At 37.4% G+C, this 20,415-nt stretch overlaps 1 protein-coding gene across 1 annotated transcript in view; it reads right to left on the minus strand.

Moving 5' to 3' along the window:
- Window positions 1-4,577: 4,577 nt before the first annotated feature.
- The window catches only part of LOC136866129 (lipase 3), a 46,300-nt gene continuing 30,462 nt past the window's right edge, over window positions 4,578-20,415 (minus strand). The window contains exons 6-8 of the mRNA XM_067142819.2: window positions 15,671-15,755; window positions 9,372-9,514; window positions 4,578-6,504 (exon numbers count right to left, since the gene is read on the minus strand). Of these exons, the coding sequence (XP_066998920.2) occupies window positions 6,355-6,504; window positions 9,372-9,514; window positions 15,671-15,755 (378 nt within the window). The 3' untranslated portion in view covers window positions 4,578-6,354. The remainder of the gene's footprint in view (window positions 6,505-9,371; window positions 9,515-15,670; window positions 15,756-20,415) is intronic.

Here is a 20,415-nt window from a genome sequence, read left to right on the forward strand (position 1 = left end):
GCTTAACGACCATGTGGCCTGGTCTATAGCATGCTTATTGATAGGGATAAATCCCAGAATGAAAAAAAAAAGATTCATTCATTTTACTGAAAAACAGTATTTTTTCTGAACATTTTAACTATTTTGGTCATTATTGCCTTATTCTTGCAATCCATAACTGGTACCAGTTTATGTCTCTCAAATATATCTGTGGAAGGCAACAGAAGTCAGGCTGTACGCAGTTCGACATCATGGCGAATATGCGATAGCGATTTCGCTGATAGAAACGTATTTTTCTTTTTTAAAAAGTACAAAAGTCGTGGCCGTGAGACGTTCTTTGTATTTTTTCATAAAGAAAACGTAACAATTTATGAGTGATACAACTTTCAGCTGTTGAAACCTTTTTGTTTTCTCAATATCGGTGTGAATGATAGAATTAGAGATTCTATATATATAATTGTTTGATAATTATCTGTGATCCATAAACTTCTACATTAGTCAACCAAAATCTACTGCTTGACCTTGTAACATTTACTATATTTTGAAGGCAGATGCCACCCACTGTCGCTGGAGGTCTTCCTCTAAAGGTTAACAATAACCACTCGAAACTTTTGCTTTATAATATTTTTACAAGTTCATTTATTATAAAGGTATTAATGAATAGGTAGTAACAGGTTCTGTCATTAAAGTGTATTTCAGTTTTACTGATGTTATACTAACCTTAAATATATTTTTGCTTCGTGGCTTCTAATACAGGTTTTATAAGATGTAGTATTTACTCACACTAGATGCTTGCCGTATGAGGGACATGCCGTAATGTATATGGAAGAGATGGAATGTTACCTTTAGAGAATCAGCCTTTTCTTCGTAAGAAACTTGAAAGGATTATTGAGGAAATAAGGTAGAGAAGATATCAGATTTATTTGTTTTATTATTAAACTAGCAAATGTACCCGTGCTTCGCTACGGTGTTCAACATTGTATTCGAATATCGAAGTAAACAGTGTACATGCAGTAAATAAGATTGTTTTAAAATTGCATGTCTCTTAGCGTTATCCGAGAAAGAGCATGGGGATGTCCCCATACGTTGTTTCCAATGTAAAGTGTTTGTTACGGATTTGTGATATAACGGCAGGCTCACTTGCCTACTGCCATTCACAATCGAGTTGGGAAGTTCACATTATAATTGGAGGCCCCATTGCATACTGCGCGGTCACAATCAAGTTGGGAGTGTTCGTTACAATCGCAGGCCCCATTTCCTACTCCCAAACAGATTACAGTCGAGGAGATTTTATTATTATGGCAGGCAAATTCCCTACCACCATTCAAAATTGAGTTGTGCCGTTATCATTATAATGTCAGGCAGATTTTCCTACTTCCAGCCAGCTTACTGTCAGTCACACCAAGTTGGTGAGTTTCCATCAAAATAGCAGGCCACTATGCCTAATGCCAGTCACATTTTAGATGAGGACATTTGTTTATAATGGCGGGCACCCTTGCCGTCTGCCAAACACAATCGGGTAGGGAAGTTTTACACAAAACTGCATGCTCACTTGCCTTCTGCAAGTCAAATCGAGAAGCGAACTATTCATTACAATTGTAGACCTTCCTTACTAATGACAGTTACACAGGAGTTGGAGAAGGGCCCTTTCATACAGCCAGTCAAAGTCGGTGTGGGGAGTACTGATTACATTAGCAGACCCACCCTTTCTCGATCGCTACAAATCGATATCAGTGAATATATATAGATCGACATACGAAAGTATATGCGTGTTTACAATATTGAAGACCTTCATTTACAGATTAACTGCTACTAAACGTACGTCATATCGACAAAGAATTATACTATAAGACACGCCGGATTTAGTGCCCTAAATGGCTGGTCCTATGATATGTCATCTATTCTAGGGTCAGATTGAGTTAGAAACGTGGAACAGGGTAACGTTTTTGTAAGATTATCTCACATTACATTACTTTTCGGATAATTATGTGACAGCTACATACATAGCATTTGGCTCACATATGGCTACTGGGTGGGCCAATTTTCGTGAAGAGTTTGATGATTCTGTATTTCATACAAGTAATCGAAAGTATGAATTATGCTTGTGAAAATTCAAACTGACTTAACATCGATTAATAGAGAAAAATCAAGCGTAAAAGGGATACAGATACAGCAAAAAGTCATAAGACCAAGGTTGTAGATCATTCCAAATTGAACGGAGATTGTGCAATCTGTTATGTGATAGGAATTTCCGAAGGTCTGCACCATCATTAAAATTGCCTGCATATTTCGATATTCTTCGGGGATAAAAAGTGAAAAATGTAATAATCTAGGATGTTTTCCGTTCGTTACAGGCTAAAACGTATAATTTTGTCAAATTTCAATTATCTTCTTTTTTCTTCTTGCAGATTATGCCGCAATCTGGATTTTGGGCGAGGCGGTTAAAAATTAGGACTTTCAGGAAACTAAACCAAAACTTGTGCAGATGGTCATTATTACCCCTTAAACGGAAAGCTGTACGAAAATTTCGCCAAAATAGTCAGTGTAGTGGCACACAGTCGTTACGATTTGATTTATATAAATAAGGAATCTGCTCCATGTAAAACACCTTTGTGGCTATGTCCGCTGGACTTAACCTGCAAAACTGACCATTCATGGTATCTCCCTTATTAATCCTCCTGACGAAACAAATGCACATGAAAAAAAGGTTTAGAGGTGGAATTCCATCACGTTTGGTCGATTTCCAGTCAGGTTGGTCTTGTTCTGTATATATTGTGGAAGAGTAAAATCACCATTTCGGTTCCCTATAAACCGCCAGTCCATTCCGGAACATTAAATGTTATTTACGTTTAAAACCTACCTTTGGACAGGTGGATGCTAAATATAAATTTTGGTTCGAATGTCTTCAGTAGTTTTCAAGTTGTAAGGAATACGCTTTACACGCACCCGCTCGTGAGTTAAGTCCGATGGGACTTGTACAGAAAAACGGTCCGTTAATGATATCTCCCTTATTAATCCTCGTATCGAAATGATGCACATGAGAAAAAAGGTTTAGAAATTAATTTCTACCAAGGCAGGTAGATTTAAATTAACGATGGTTGTGTATATTTTGTGGAAGTGCAAAATCCTGTTACTGTTTCGTATAAACCCCCAGTCAGTTCAGGGATTTAGAAACAATATTTGCCCTAAACCCTGTCAAGGACAGGCGTATTCTAAATATGAGTCTTGGTGGAAATACATCCAGTAGTTTCTAGCACTCGCGTACATACGGCGTAATTAAGGAAGAAAATAATACAGTTAAGAAAGTTGAAACTAATAGAAAATGGATTATAACTGAGGACAGTCGGATAATGACAAATATGTAAATGCCAAGTGAATGTATTGGAAAATCAAATGCCCCTCAATAAATTATGCTAGTGTGAGTTATGGATATAATAAAGCGGTCAGAGGAGAAATTTAGGTCCAGTGATTCCTAGGTAAACAAATAAGAAGAAGATGACTAATGGTGTTATTACTTAATCTATTCGAGGGCGGTTATAACAACCAACGATATTCCGCCAATATCCCGCAGGTAGGCCGATTGACGCCTCTCTTGTCTTCTACGCAAGGAACAACCACGAATTTAAAAGCATGATGAGAAAAATGGCAATACGTTACTTCCCTGCTGGCATGCAGTCAGAAACTTTGCCATGGTAACCTGTAGGTTCGTTGTCGGTCTGTCTGTCACTTAATGCAGAGCATGATACCAGCGGAAAATTGTAAATTTCTCCGTCATGTGAAGAGTAAGGTAAATTATGAACATAACGAAAGTGGTTTATAATGAAGAGACGTTTCCCGTACGGTAAACGAAGTTTACAGAAAATCAATAGTATAAGAGAAAATGGAGGAAAACCATTCTGGTTTTCCTATAAACCCCCTGTCTTTTCAAAGATTTTAAAATGATATGCATATCGAAACCTTCCCCCGGATGAGTATACTCTAAATATGAAGTTTGGTTGATTTCTATCTAGCCGTTTCGACGTGATGGTGGAAAAACCATTCTGGTTTTCCTATAAACCCCCCGTATATTCAAAGATTTTAAAATGATATGCATATCGAAACCTTCCCCGGGATGAGTATACTCTAAATATGAAGTTTGGTTGAGATCTATCTAGCCGTTTCGACGTGATGGTGGAAAAACCATTCTGATTTTCCTATAACCCCCGTCTATTCAAAGATTTTAAAATGATATGCATGTCGAACCTTCCCCGGGATGAGTATACTCTAAATATGAAGTTTGGTTGAGATCTATCTAGCCGTTTCGACGTGATGGTGGAAAAACCGTTCTGGTTTTCCTACAAACCCCCCGTATATTCAAATATTTTAAAATGATATGCATATCGAAACCTTCCCCGGGATGAGTATACTTTAAATATGAAGTTTGGTTGAAATCTATCCAGCCGTTTCGACGTGATGTTGGAACAGACAAACAGACAAACAGACAGACAGACAAACAGACAAACAGACAAACAAACAGACACGAAACGTAAAAACCACCGATTCGGTCTTGAGTTGACCTAATACGGATAAATATCTGAAAAATTGGCAAAACAAAAAAATTACAGACAGCGGACCCCCTACAATTTTATTTATATAGATAATTATTGTATACAAATATCTTATTCAGTATGTAAATTATATTGAAATACTGCTAAAAGTGAATTTCTCTTTCTATAGATGCATTGCAGGTATCAGCAATCAATTACGTACTCCACTTACAATATTAACATTATTGGTGTTTTTGAGAAATTTAATTAAACACCCCTACTCAACTCCAATATTAAATTCCTATCAGTTGTGATCGAACCAAGTTAAGGCGTTCCGTAGAATAAAATACTCTTCTCTCCCAATCTCAGATTATAAGAGATTGAGAAGAGAGCACGGCTTTATTTTAGCAATTAGAGTTTGATATTGTGCGTTATCTGTTTATCCGATACTCAATTTCAAGCTTTGCAATTATCTAGGAGTACTATTAACAATCCGAAAAGCACAATACATTTGTACGCGTGCTGAAACAAACATCACATAATTCTTGAAGTTAATGAAGATCACCTTTTGACAATAATGGACAGACACAGTAAAGCTATACTTGTGATTATAATACGTACTTCAGTGTACCTAAGTCACTATTTCATTACTTCTATCAGCGTTACAAATACATCATTGAGCAATTCAATTTGAAACTAACTGAAGAACTCCCCTTTAATTTACTTACCACCCGAAAGTATACCGGCAAAGTAAAGAAAGCAACCGAACTTTGGCTGGCTCCTCTCTAATTTTCTACTTTTTGTGTGTTAGGTATAGTCTAAGCTTCTAGCCGAAAGGGAAAAGTAATGTTAGAAGTGTTCTTCGACTGCACGGATGGATATATTTTGAATTCAGTTCTGAAGGTCGAACTGTCTCTAAGGAGATGTAAGATGTATATTGCCATTCTTCTATGTCTTCGTGATACAGCGCGACGAAAAACGTCTTCTTTGTGGCGAGGATTTTGGGTTTTCCACCATGACAACGTCCAGCACACCGGTGGCTCCATAACACACCTGTTCTTCCTCATCCTCCGTATCATCCGGATCTTACTTCAACAGTTTACTACCTGTTTTCTAAATCCAAAAGCCTGCTCAAGGAGGAGAGTTTCTCTTTTTCCGAGGAGGTGAACACAAATGCAGCGCGTGATCTGTGGTCAAAAAATAGACTGCAGGGCTGTTTTTAAATGTGGTGATCACGGACACTGATAGAAGTGTCTCCTTATCTAAGGGGCTTGCCGTGAAGATGGGAATGTGCAAAATGTTCTTTGTCCTCAGTAATATAAGTTTATGAAATTATTCGGTTACTATTTGACTCTGCTAGGAACATACTATCAGTTTTGTACGTTTTTAATTCACTGTGTGGGTGGTGGATAGTGTTATACGTGATTTTCAGCAACGTAAGACACCGGAAGTAAACTAATATTGTAGAGAAGAAAACAAAACAACGCCTTCTAACCCCTATGGAGGTGAGTTATATTATGTAAACTAAGAAAGGTCAGATCCACTTTTATGCATAGAATTCTAGGGAGTGTAAAGCCAAAAGGGACTAATATTATGTGGAAAGAACCTTATTTCCACAATCTTGTAATGGATACCAGTAGTTAAGGAATGTGAAACGCACGATTCAGTTCATGTAGAATTTTCATTCGGAAATAATTTGACATCGTTTGTGTTAAGATCGTTTGCAACCTATCCGTTCAGCCAAGGAGCGGATTAGTTATATACTGTGTTTCAAAGTTCCGCCTTCAAGCTTCTTGATTTACATGGTATATTGTTTTTGCCACCAATTTTAAGGAACTTCATGTGGTAATCAGTATTTAGCCATGAGGTTGAGAATCTCATTGTAGAGCAGGGACTTGCCATGGATGGCCCAGAGGAAGTCCAGATGGCCGAATTGTTCATCAGCAACTTTGTAGTAGGAGATCACATTAGGTAATTCCTTGTTTAGTGTTGCTACATCCTGAAAGGTAAAATAAATAATCTTTGTAAAGCAATGATTCTTGACATTTTCTTACTGAAAATACTTAATTATAAAAAGGATAACGTATCAAATAAATTAATTGCTATTAACATATTAACATTACTATCATAATGGTGTTCATTAGAATACAGAATAGGATTTTACCGACAGTTTATTTCTCAAGAAGGTTATGATAAGATTCATTAAAGGGTTTAAAGAGTATCTTCAGCCACATTTTACCTCAACTTACGAAGGGGTTTCCCAGTCGATCTATGTTCAAGCACTAGTACAATATGATACGACATTTCTAGCTAAACTTTCTTGCTATTAATCCCAGAATTGTACACTAGGTGGTATTCTTCTCATATACAATATTTCATTTCCGTTATTTTTTTCTGCGTTAAAGGAGTGAAATTTCACCCGATGCACAATTTATGTAACAATTTATATTAGGTTGACTTGAATAATTGCCTTTAATCCTTTATACACCTCTGACTTCTTGCATGTCTTAAATTCTGGGACTGACATCACTCACAACAAAACCACACGAGTTCCGTCCAGTATGGAGCAAAATATATTTCAGGTAAATAAACGTCCGAAATAGATTGTGTATGTTATGAAATGCAGTGAACAGACAGTGCACGAGAAATTCGATGTTGACGTTTTAGAGGCACTATCCAGCATTGTTTGACGAGAGATGTATTTATGATCAGATCAATCGAAAACTCCACAACATATTATATCAGTATTTGTGGCATTGTCAAGAGTTAGATGGAATTATAGTCCAAACGTTCACCATTGAAAGAAATGTGTGAATCGGGGAGAAGATTATGTTATGTACAGAATTTTTTCTTGCATTGTGTACATCTAATAAACACAAACTCATCAACACCTAATGTGAAATCCTGAATGAGACCCTTTTCCCAGGAATACCTTAATGATTTTTCAAATGATCCTGAACGTTGCTCTAAATTTCACCCTGGAAACGGCGTATAATATCAATTTCAGAAGTTGGCACTGAAGAGTTATCGGTATTATATAAAACCGTATGGATGACTCACTGACTAACTGAGGTAGAAACTTGAAATTTGCCAACGTTATAGCTATTAGCCTGTAAGGTAGGGAAAAGTTCCATAAAGTACAACTTTTTAATTTTTACCCCCGCCCCCAAAACAAAATGGCGGGACGCTATGTTGCAGTGCGACAGAAAATAAAAATGGCACAGTTATAGCTTTTAGCTTGTAATCGACGTAAAAATTAGAAGATTTCCAAATATTCCACATTTTACCCCCGAAAAATATCGAAATTCTGAGGAAAATTTAAAATTTAAAATATATCCGTGAGGATAGTAACGAACAACACCATACTTTGTACATTGCGGGTGGAGCCAGCGGGAAACTGCTAGTACAATTTAACAAAGAAGGGACTTAATATTAACAAACTATTTATACACTAAATAAAAAATAAAAGAAATAACTAGGAAAATATATACAATAATGTCCGTGTCACTAGTAATGTTCTAGCCGGATTGTCAACAGAGAATCGAGAACTTACACCTCTAGTATACCTTTCAGTTTGTTTTTGAAGAGATGATAAGGAAATGCAGATGTCACTTTCATGTACGCAATTTACTGTTGTTGGAAGGCGATAAAATATGAAGCATTGCTGGAATGTTAGGTGCAGGAGAGGAACATGGAATAGTGATCTGCTCCGGATTTTACATGGATAAATATGTAACGGGAATTGAGATAACAAAGGTGTGCGTTTAAGTGCACCATTAACAATTCTGTGAATAAAGCAGAGATCTATGTACTGTAGACATTTACTCAGGTCCAGGATGCTGAATTATGGCAGAATTTTGAGAATATTATATTCTGTCTCAGGTCGTTGTTACAGGTTTTCACTATGTACGCAAAGAATGAGAATACGCGGTAATTTTTTTTTGACATTTGGGGGGGCAGCAGATGACCTGAGGGGGGGGGGCAAAAATCAAGAAGTTTACTGAGAATTTTCATGTTGGTTAACTAACTGCAGAAAGGCAACTAGTCCTCAAAATTCACAGATTCACTTTTCAGCACAAATCGGTTCTAAATGGATAGACACACCGTTTACTACTAAAATGGAACATCTGCCATTCTTTTTATAGGTATGGCAATAGTTTGAATTTTGCTTTTACTGCAGGTAGGAAACACGTCCGGGACTTGTTCCTCTTCTGCTGTACACAATAGTTTTATAGCACTGTTTACTGTTCTAAACACCAGTGGCGCTAGTGGCAGCTACTCTCAGCTGATAAATGATTCCACTTTCTCTAAATATTTCTGGCAAGCTTAACCTAAAGTAATAACATTGTGGTTGTGTCTTGCTAATTTATTTGTAGTTTGTAATTGTTAGTTGTGAAAAATGAGTTGTTCGGATGAAAATGACATTACCTACATAGTATTGGGAGCAGCTACACGTGACATGAGACCCCTGTGCTGATGTGTAGGTGGCACTGGTCTTTCTCTGCGGTGGGCATTCGACTCCCATGGTGATGTGAAGATGGCACTGATCTTTAGCTGGTTCGCAATCTCGGTCTGTTGGTTTCTAAATGGTTTCCGCGCCGTGTTCTTTAAGGAGCTTTTCTACGCAGGATCTAATCTATGGTTGGTACGTAGGTAGGATCCAAATTGGACCACACATATATTCATAGCGGTACCGACCATGCGAGCCATGAACGTTAATAGTGATCGCACTGTGTATCCGAGGGCCGGGGTGGGAAGGAAGGATGTTATCTACATGGAGCATCATTTACGTTACTTTTTAAATCCTGTACTTATCGTGCACTTATTTTACTATTTTAAATAATAATACTCCGTCTCCATACTTACCCCAGGAGCTCCTAAGTCATCATTCATTCCATACATTAGAGCTATTGGAGCTGTGATCTTGCTCATGTCGTACTTCGGTGGTGTTGTGGAGCCGTAGACAGCGAGATTCTTCAACCATCCATAATTGTACTGCCGGAACTTCTCTAAAATATCACCAACAGAATAACATTAGAAGGCAGTTTCTAATAATCTCTAACGTTACGCATGTATTAGGTTGACTGAAGAGTATTTTCTAAAAAATGTGCTATTTATTTATCTTAAAGTCACTAGGCAATAAATAATTCATGATTCAAATTATATTCTCAAAAATATTATTGAGAATATGTGAAAAACAATTGGAATCCGGGTGCTTCTTTCAAGAAAAAGCCTGTATGTAAATTCGACGACAAATAAAAATCAAGAAGTTAGAAATAAAGCAACATTAAATTATTGGTTCTGGTGATACAGAGATGGCAGTTCTGTGTTCGGAGGCGAGCCTCATTCAAGACGACCTTCGGTTAAAGTAAACGAGGTTATGAGCTCTGTGTTCGAAAAAAGGAACATTTGCCAACACCCGAGAATTGTCAGTAAGCCTTGATTTAATCAGAAATCGAATTGCTACACAACACTACTGCTTGAAGTAGTCTACTAAAGTCAAAGAGTAGATTCATCAGAACTGGCTGCAGCTCGGCACGACCTGATATTGGAAAACTATTTCTCAGAAATCCATCAGGAGCCTGCTTTTGAAAACATATTGCGACATGTGATGAAAAATAGGGTTTTATGCATAATGCTGATGAGAGAAAGCACTGGATACCGTGCTGCGAAGAAACTTGATTTGCGTTTCGTCAAGACAGTTTTGGGGACGCTAATGGCTGGATGATGTATTTGGTAGAAGAGTGTTTTTTGCTTCGATTTTGTATCAAGTGACTACGGTTTATGAAGATCATATGGAATCTGCGTCAAGCGCAAGATATCTGCTATCATTGGTCAAATACGAATAGCTGGACTAGGGGTAAAAGGAAATATGAGGTCTATACATTGGTCTTACATTGGTCTCGTCGTCACGGTCTTAAAACTTGTAACCCAGGACACCGAGCACGATAGCTGTAGTCGCTTAAGTGCGGCCAGTATCCAGTATTAGGGAGATAGTAGGTTCGAACCCCACTGTCGGCAACCCTGAAGATGGTTTTCCGTGGTTTCCCATTTTCACACCAGGCAAATGCTGGGGCTATACCTTACTTAAGGCCACGGCCGCTTCCTTCCCACTCCTAGCCCTTCCCTGTCCCTTCGTCGCCATAAGACCTATCTGTATCTGACCGACGTAAAGCAAGTAGCAAAAAAAATATAACCTAGGACCTCTAGCTGAGTCTGGCATTATTTTTGTTTATTTTTTAATTATACAGTACAACCGTGAATTGCTCTCAGACAAAAAATATATCCGTTATCATGTTTTCGAACACGCGGATCACGATACATTAGTTTTTTCGTATCACCTGACATTGTTTAGATATTTGTATTGCACCCTATAGCGGGACTGTTTCTTAGGGAGAGGAAGGCGCTATTGTCTCCCTGTCTGGGCAAATTTATTATTATACCTCTCGCTTTTGTTACTCTAAGGGAATGTTAAACATCCTGGAATATCCAGGTAAACAAAAAATGAACAATTAGTCTATTGTAATGATGTTAATAGGCTAATGGTGGCTATGGGAAAAGATCATGATTCTAAAGAATGGCGTCTGTTCATAGACTCGTCGAAAACAAGTTTAAAAGCCGTGCTTTTGCATAACGGAAATATGTATCCATCTGCCCCAGTTGCCTATTCCATGAATATGAAAGAAACATGGAAATAGTGCTTAAGGCTTTGAACTATATAGTCCCAGGGTCAGACATGGAGGTGTGACCAGTGCAACTCACACCGGCGTACGAGCATGCAAGAAGCGCAGTCACTCGTGCCGGCACCATCAGTTGGGGACATTTTTAAACTGCTGCAAACTTTAACTGAAGACATGGCTACACTGAAGAAAGCAACTAGTGAAATAGAAAAACAGTTAGCTAAATCGATTGATGTGTGTCATGAAAGGCTGGACGAGCACAAACGAATTCTAGAAAATTAGCAGGCAATACTGAATACACAGCAAAATATTATTCATAACTTATTATCTGAAAACAATCGGTTTGCTAAAGTATTCAGTGAATGTAAAATCAGATGCGATGACAACGAGCAATATTGCAGGATTAACACACTCGAGATATACGGTGTTCCGGAAGTACCGCATGAAAATGTCTGTCAGACTGTCATGTGTGCCGCCAAGGCGCTAGATATAGAAATAAAAGACGATATGATTGATGCGTGTGATAGGCTGGAGAAAGTTAATAATCGTCCGACTCGTGGCATTATTGTAAAATTTGTTAGGAGGTGTTATAAGGAACAGGTCTCAGGAAAACGTAAGATCAAAAGGAATTTGTCCACGACTCATCTTGTTCTTTCCGTCCCTAGTTCTATATATATTACTCAGTCTTTAGCTCCTAATAGGCGAATTATATTTGCTAAAGCTAAACAATTGCAACGTGATAGGAATTATAAGTATCTGTGGGTGAACAGGAGTGGCAAAATTTTGATGAGAAAGAAAGATGGAAGTCAAGTGCATGTTATTCGTTGTGAGGGAGATTTGGATAAATTGTCATTTTTTCATCGTAATGTTGTTAGTATTTCAACTTTGATTTTTCATGAGCCATGCCAAGGGGACTTTAAATTCGACAAGTCCTAATTATATATGGAGGTAAGCCATCAGGACCACTCGATCTTTTAGGCTTTTGTTTACCGTTAATAGCCTTTTTCACCTCTTCAACAGGTATCTCACTGACATTTAATATCTCAACAGAGGGAGATAGAGGAATGTCATCCAAAGCCAAGAGGACTTAGGAGAGACTTTGAACTAAGGTTGAAAGGCTATATTTATCCAAAATCTCCTTTGATCTTTATACGATATTGTTGTACTCATTGAGACTTTTCTATCAAATAGTATACAGTATATGATGGTGAAATATTTGACAGTAGATATTTAGTGTTCAGAAATGACAGAGATACTTTAGTAACCGGTAAGAAGCGGGGCGGGGAGTTTGGATTTTCGTCAAAAAGAGTTTTAAGGCGAAACTATTATCCAACTACTCTAAACAGCATTGTGAATCACTTACTTTTTGCATCTCAAATAATAATATAAAGTTATTTATACATGTTGTATACATTACTCAAGCATCATCTTTAACAGATTACCAGGATTTCAGACTGCGTTATCGTGGGTGATTTCAGTCTTCCTGAAATTAATGGTACTGGTTATTCATTTACGGAAGGAACTGTGACTGGTAAAAGATTGGGTCATTTGATATCATATTTAGGTTTAACGTCGTACAATAATATACTTAATTTCAATTCTAGGACGCTGGACCTTGTACTGGCCAATTTCATAGTTGACGTGAAACGTGAGGAATTTGCTCTTGTGTCTGAAGATTTACATCATCGCCCACTCTGTTTATCATTAACTTCAGTAAAGAGGTGTTCATTACCACAAAATATAAATCGAGAATGCTACGATTTCAAGAAAGCGGATTTTCTACAACTGTATTACGAGTTAAGAGATATTGATTGGAACCCGTTGTATACGTATCAGAATGTGGATGAGGCTGTGGATTTCTTTTATTCGTCAATAGATACATGCTGCGATAATTGCATACCTAAGGGTCAAGTCATTAAAAAAATACAAATTTCCGGTCTGGTTTAATCACGATATCATTCAGATAATAAAAAATAAAAAGAAGTGCACCATAAAGAGGACATTTTCCAGGTACTATGACGATCGATTCAAACATCTCAGATCTGAATTGAAAGTAAAAATAAATTCCGCATATCGAGATTGCCTCGGCGAATTCGAGGTTACTTAAAAATGTGATATAATTCAATTCTGGAGGCACATTAAAAATAAGCAACTCACGAGATCAGAAGGAACTACGTTTGATTATAAAGGTGAGAGCTACGAGGGCGGTAATGTTGTTCATGGTTTTGCTCGATATTTTTCGTTAGTTTACGTCAAATCATATTTTAGTTATAGACTGGATAATTTGGCTTTGGATGAGATTACTCTGTTTCCATCTGTTGAGATATTACATGTCACTGAGATATCTGTTGAAGAGGTGAAAATGGCTATTAATGGTAAATTAAAGCCTAAAAGATCGAGTGGTCCTGATGGCATACCTCCATATATAATTAGGGCGTGTGCCGATTTATTGGCTAATCAATTAACTTCCATTTTTAAACTTTCTATCCGCACTTCATCCTTTCCTCAGAAATGGAAAGTCGCTAAAGTTACACCCATTTTTAAGACAGGCAGTTTTGTAATGATATCTAATTATCGTCCAGTGTGCATTATCAACGCCATAGCTAAGGTATATGAACATATATTGCACAATAAGATATATAACCATGTTAGGATTGCTTTATCTGAATTTCAACATGGATTTGTACTCAACAGATCAGTTATCACCAATTTTTTGGGCTATACTCAAAATCTGTATGATACCATTAATACCAGTGGAATGTCTGATGTTGTTTATATGGATTTCGAAAAAGCATTCGATAGAGTCGACCGTCGAATTTTAATTACAAAAATATATAAATTTGGTTTTTGTAAACGGTTGTTGTAGTTAATGTGTTTATATTAAAAATCGACAGCAGTTTGTTTATTTTAAGAATGGAATTTCAGATAATTTTATCAGTCCTTCTGGAATTCCGCAAGGTTTAAATCTTGGACCTCTCTTGTTTTTCATTCTAATTAATGATTTACCAGATATTTGCCACTCTGTTTACTTTTCTTAGATGATTTGAAACTTTACTGATACATTAGCGACCACCAAGACCAGGATGAATGGCAAAAGGACATTAATAATGTCATTTCTTGGTATGTAATTAATAATTTATCTTTGAATGTTAGTGAGTGTAGGTATATGACGTTTACCAGGAGGAAGGAATTTGAAGTCTCAGCCTATCATATACGGGGGGGGGGGGGGGGGTAAAATTGGATAGGGTTTTAATATTTAAGGACCTTGGTATAATTTTTGACGGTGAGCTAACGTTCAACGGCCATGTCAATAAAATAACAAAGAATGCTAACCGAGTGCTAAGATTTTTGATAAGAACTTCGAGACCTTTTACCCAGCCCTCTGTACTGAATAAATTATATATTACCTTATTACGGAGCATACTAGAATATTCTGTAATAATTTGGAGCCCGTATACAAAGCAAGTGAATGCTATTGAAATTGTACAAAACAAGTTACTACGTTATCTTTATTATAAAACATATCAACCCAGTTATTAAGGAATATATTTCAATTTCCTTAATTGAAAACCAGACGGTTCTTATTTTCTATACAAGTACTAAGAAAAATTGTAATAGGACGATTTGATTCTTTGGACCTCATAAAACGCATTTCAATCTATGTTCCGCAGACAAGATTACGTCAACACCAATTATTTCACGTTCAAAGGTCAAACACATTGCATCAGTCAAATTCACCTTTCGTAAAAATGACAACGCTTTATAACACTGTAACAAAATAAGTCGATATATTCACCGAATCGGATAACGAATTCAATAAGAAATTAGAAGTCCGTCTTATATTTTGTAAATTTGTAATTCTTTCTTTCTTTCTTTTTGGTATTCATCATATTTCCCAGTGTACTCATTTGAGTTTCGAGTTTTCTTGTTTCTTGTATTGTCTTTTGATTTGTATTACCGTGTGATTTTTAGTGCACATTTCATTTCTTTTAACTTTTAAATGGTATCGATATCATTTTAATTTTTTCTGTTTTGTTTTTGTTGATTTTTGACTTTTTTTTTAAACTTTAACTTCATAGATACAGATTGTTACTGAATGTTAAGAAGGTACTGAATTGGGTTAAAACCTGCGTACGTTGAGATAAATAAATAAATAAATAAATAAATAAATAAATAAATAAATAAATAAATAAATAAATAAATAAATAAATAAATAAATAAATAACTTAAATACTCTATTTAGCTCACTCCACCCCACATCAACTTCTGTGGACAGGCAAGTGCACTTGTCAGTGCGATCAGTGAGATCAATATAGGAGCCATCTTGCTCATTACCTACGTTCCACTTCCCTGGAGTTAGTCACATAAGACCAATATATAGCAGCCATGTGTAAGTTCAGCATTCTAAGTGATATATAATTACGAAATAAAATATCATAGGAACTGTATTTCCAAAATCACTCTGACAAAATCGTCAGTACTTACTGGTTTTGATACTCTGAGCATAATGAAGGAAGTTCTTCGTGGCTGCGCCGGCTGGAGTGTGTCCCAAGATGACAGGGATCATAGCCTGGAAAGACGAAAGAGCATCATGTAAATAAATAATTAGATTTCTTGATATTATTTACTCATCTGTTGCTATTTCTTGATGGACCCAGTTCCTTTACATCTGTCTCTTGGCACCAATTGGAGCAAAACGTAGCTTCCACTGAGATCTAAATGTCATGGCTGTGACAGTATGGAAGCTGCTAAGACATGTCAGTAATGGCATTCGGAGCATAAGTGGCGGTCTGGATGTTATGAAAGGTGCTACATGCAGGCCATTCGTGCTTTAGGCCTAATAGCTCTTTCTGGTCAGTGAGAAAAAAACAATAGAAAACTACCTCATGCCTCACCATGCTTTATGCGTCTAATTATAGTTAGAGCCCTATTGCAACTATTTTAACTATATTGCATCCAGAGTATTGAAACGGATAGATCTGTTATTAGTACAGTATAATAGGCCTGATACCTGGCAACAGCCCCGTTCAGTGACACCTTTATGAGGGATTTCCTCTTGCGACAACTACCAACATATTGCTGGTCCCTCCTTTCACCAATTGCAGGCCGGCCCAATGGCTGGACTTTGGTCGCAGGGGCCCCGGGTTCAATTTCGGGCAGGGTCTGGAATTTTAACCATAATTGGTTAATTTCGATGGCACGGGGGCTGGATGTATGTGTCGTCTTCATCATCATTTCATACTCATCACGACGCGCAGGTCGCCTACGGGAGTCAAATCAAAAGACCTGCATCTGGCGAGCCGAACCTGTCCTCGGACACTTCCGGCACCAAAAGCCATACACTATTTCATTTTCACTAATCGCAGGCAGCAGCCAGTTAGGCTTTGGCCAGATTTATTGCTTTATGGACTCAAGGCTCTTTTTATATAACCATTCTCCCATACCACTGTCAAGGGTCTTCTCACCACAAGCAAAAATAACTGCATAACTTCTCGAGATTTCTTTAGTATACCTGAGTGAAAATCAATAAACATAATTATTTAGAAATGATCAAAAACTTATCCGCACTGCCATACAGTTTGCAACCGAAAAAACACAAACTTCGCGGATATTCGCGGATAAATCAGTAGATATCGCATACCTGCAGAGCTCTAATTAGAGTGGCACCAGAGTTCTTGTGGTTTCCCTATCACTGCTTTACCATTGGTAGTGCTATTTGAGGATTCAGAAGACAGATATTCTTTAGGAAATATTAACTGTACTCATTTCATCCTTCGTAGAACAAGTACTCATTGATTTTAAGCCGTAGTTCGCGGCCTTCAGAAAACGGCGAGTGCTACGCTCACGTGAAGGTGCAACACGTGTATGTTAGCTCACACTCCTCTAATGGTAAGGTATGAAGGACTGCTGAGTCTAAAGACATCTGAGAACAAAACCAAGGCAACGTTCACACAGCCATCAAAGAAGGGTCAACCCTCAACTAGTATCAGATATTTTTGTAACTTAACTATAATCATGGTGTTTGTCAGACAGCATATATTTACTTTTCTTCTTCTTCTTTTTATGTCGCTTTTTCCACATCCTGTTAGGGTCGTGGGTGCAAACTGTGTCGCACAAATCGACTGGCTCTGTTTTACCGGCAGATGCTCTTACTGACGCCAACCCTATGTAGAGGGATGCACTCACTATGATGTGTTTCTGTTGGCCCCGAGTCAGTGGAATTAACCACAAACGATTGGATTCGCCGACCCGGCCAGGAAACGAACCTGAAACCCTCTGTTCCCTAGGCCTCAACACTGACCGTTTAGCCAAGGTATCGGATTAAACAGATATTTACTAAGACATAAGTTTTCTTAAATTGTTTGCTGCTTATTGAACATTTCTTTAAAAATATGTTTTCAATCACGCCACAGCAACATTTAAAATACAACATTACAAACCCAGAATAAAATAAAAGATACTAAAATGAAGCTCCGTAAAAGTGGAATTCTCTATTTTTCTAAAAAGTTTAGGAAACAATGCTTTTTTGACCAATTCTCTGCAAAGTCAGTCTTTAATAAACACAATTACTGCAGAACTCAAAGAATAAACTGGTATTTTAATGTTTACATGTTGGTTAGAGAGTAAAATTCTCCTTAACAGAGCATACACTACTGTTCTTTTCATATATACTTCAGAAGGACCCCGTAACGAAAGGGAATGCCCGTGGAGAAATTTGGCACCCGTTTAAGAGACGAAGTTTAAAGTGAGCATTGCTAATGACAAGTCGAAGATCATTGCTCGGTGTTGTAAATAAGAACTTCCCTTGCCTCGAATTAAACATCAAAAACTTGTAGACAATGGACTAAATGTCTCGCCTTTTGATTGACAGATTCGCAGATTTTGTTTTTTATTAATCTGAAGAAGGTATTGTTAATACAGTATATTAGTAAGTTATTTTAAGAGGCGCATGGAAATGGTTTTAAACAGTTAAGCGAAATGAGAAGGGAACCAATAAAGTTTGTACTTTGAGAGTTCTCTTAAGTGTAACAGAGAAGTGGTGAGTGGGGTAAATCAATCGAAGTTCGAATATATTGGTGTCCCCGTTGTAATTTCCTGTCTGCATCTAGCATTTTCATCCTGGACGGTATTTCGGGGCACATTCTTCTTCAGCGTCTCTCGAAACAGATAATACAACTAATTCTCACTTACCTTAGACCTGGTCAGAAGCAGAAGCAGAAGAGGAAATCACATCCGGGTAACCAATAAGTTGGAACTTCGATGAATCTACCCCATTCACCACCTACTTGTTACACATAACACGACTCTTAATGCACAAACTTAATTAACTCTTTTTAAAGTTCGTTACGAGTTGTGGGCGATTGAAACTGATAACTTGTGCATTCTCTCTGATTGTGACTTGTGAATTGTCTCTGAACGTCTGAGGCTACTATTATTTGGTTACGCTGTTGTATTATCTGTAACTTTTAGATTAACTGAGATACAAGATGGTAGTACGTAGTTGACTTGAAGTGATTCCCTTTTCATTGCATCTATTCACTACATTTTTAGTGCCGAAAAACTCGATTGAATGAACCAACATACTATAAGTCTTTGATTCAACATAAAGAAACACATTAAGGTTATTTTGTACTTCGAAGACTTGGTGGAACATACAGCTGCAGACTAAGGCCTGATAAAGGGAAGTATCTTGCTCGTTTTAGCATTGCTACTTACTCGACCTAGAATTTCCACTATATTTTGGTCCATTTTTAGGAAGAGTAATCTATTTCATATATTACATTCTTTGGTTAAGCACATATTGTTCACGAGATATTTATTGCCGCCATCTACCGCACCTCCCAAAATATAATCCACGATCAATTTCTTCGGGAACTCAGTAGGTAAGCTAATTCAACAGTAACCATCTTCCCGTCGTTCAAACGATAACCTGTTCATTGTTCCGCTTTCATGAATTAACAAAATTACAGAAGCTTCATTAGATAGACTACATAACTTGAAACGGAAACGCATTAGGGAAATGGAAAATGCTACAAAATTTATTAATGCTATTAACAGCTTAAGTGACACTACACCATTAAAGAATATTATTATTACCGAGAGGGACTACAAGAGACACTAGACAAACTTATTAGCTTAGGTGTCGTAATACACGACCTTCTTTCAGATCAAGAGTTTGAATCTGATATCGAAAAATGTGAGGAGTGTATTGACACTGCCAAACGAGCCATACGGAGCGCTACACACGGCATTAACGAAAGTATAGCTACTTCAGCATCGTACTTCCTACTACCGCTGCGTTCCACGTCAACACAAAATCAACTAAAAATTTAACTGGAAGAAAGAGGCACCGGATCCAATCTGTGTATTCTGTCCAGAGGACACTGAGCCCAAGACTGTAAGCAAATAACTAACATCAAGGACTGTACTGAGAAACTTAAAACTACTTCACGATGCTTTCTGTGCCTTAATCGTGGTCACTCAGTTAAGAGCTGCAGCAAACGTGGAAAAGCTCTCTGCTCTAAATGCAAGAAATCACATCATCGTTCAATTTGCCCTATTGGAGATTCACAACCAACCACAGTTAATCTAACTGCCACCCACTTACCTGACTACATGCACTTACAGACGGCACGTGTTCGGTTAATTGGACCAACAGGATTGAGTAAAGGAACACGTTGCGTTTTGGACTCAGGCAGCCAATCTAGCTTCATTTGTACATCACTTATCAACTCGCTCAAACTTAAAATTGTCGCTGAATGAGCTGTCAACATCACTGGATTTGAAACAACTCAATAAACTTCATAGAAACGTCGTCAAGTACGTCTTCACATTCAAGGACTTACGACAAAATGGAAATGTCTTTGTTCTCGAAAGTAACAATGTGTTTTCTGCTTATCCGACTACTCCACTAGACATAACTTCACTTGCACACAATCATAAACTATTGTTGGCAAACCCCAGAGATAATTCGCCAGAATTTCCCATTGAGATACTAATCGGAGCCGACCACTATTGAAGGCTAATAAAAGGCACTTCTCTGATCAGAATCTCTTCATTTGTCTTACTTCCATCGATTTTTGGATGGATACTTAGCGGTAACCGATCTGGAATCGTCATTAACGAAGTCAAAGTTAATAAGGTAGAGCTACTCGAAGATTTTACAACACTTGATAACCAAATACCATACGTCAGTTATCGAATCTCGAAAGCATGGGTATCAAGTATAC

This window comes from Anabrus simplex, chromosome 3 (genome assembly GCF_040414725.1).
Source record: "Anabrus simplex isolate iqAnaSimp1 chromosome 3, ASM4041472v1, whole genome shotgun sequence".
Lineage (NCBI taxonomy): Eukaryota > Metazoa > Arthropoda > Insecta > Orthoptera > Tettigoniidae > Anabrus > Anabrus simplex.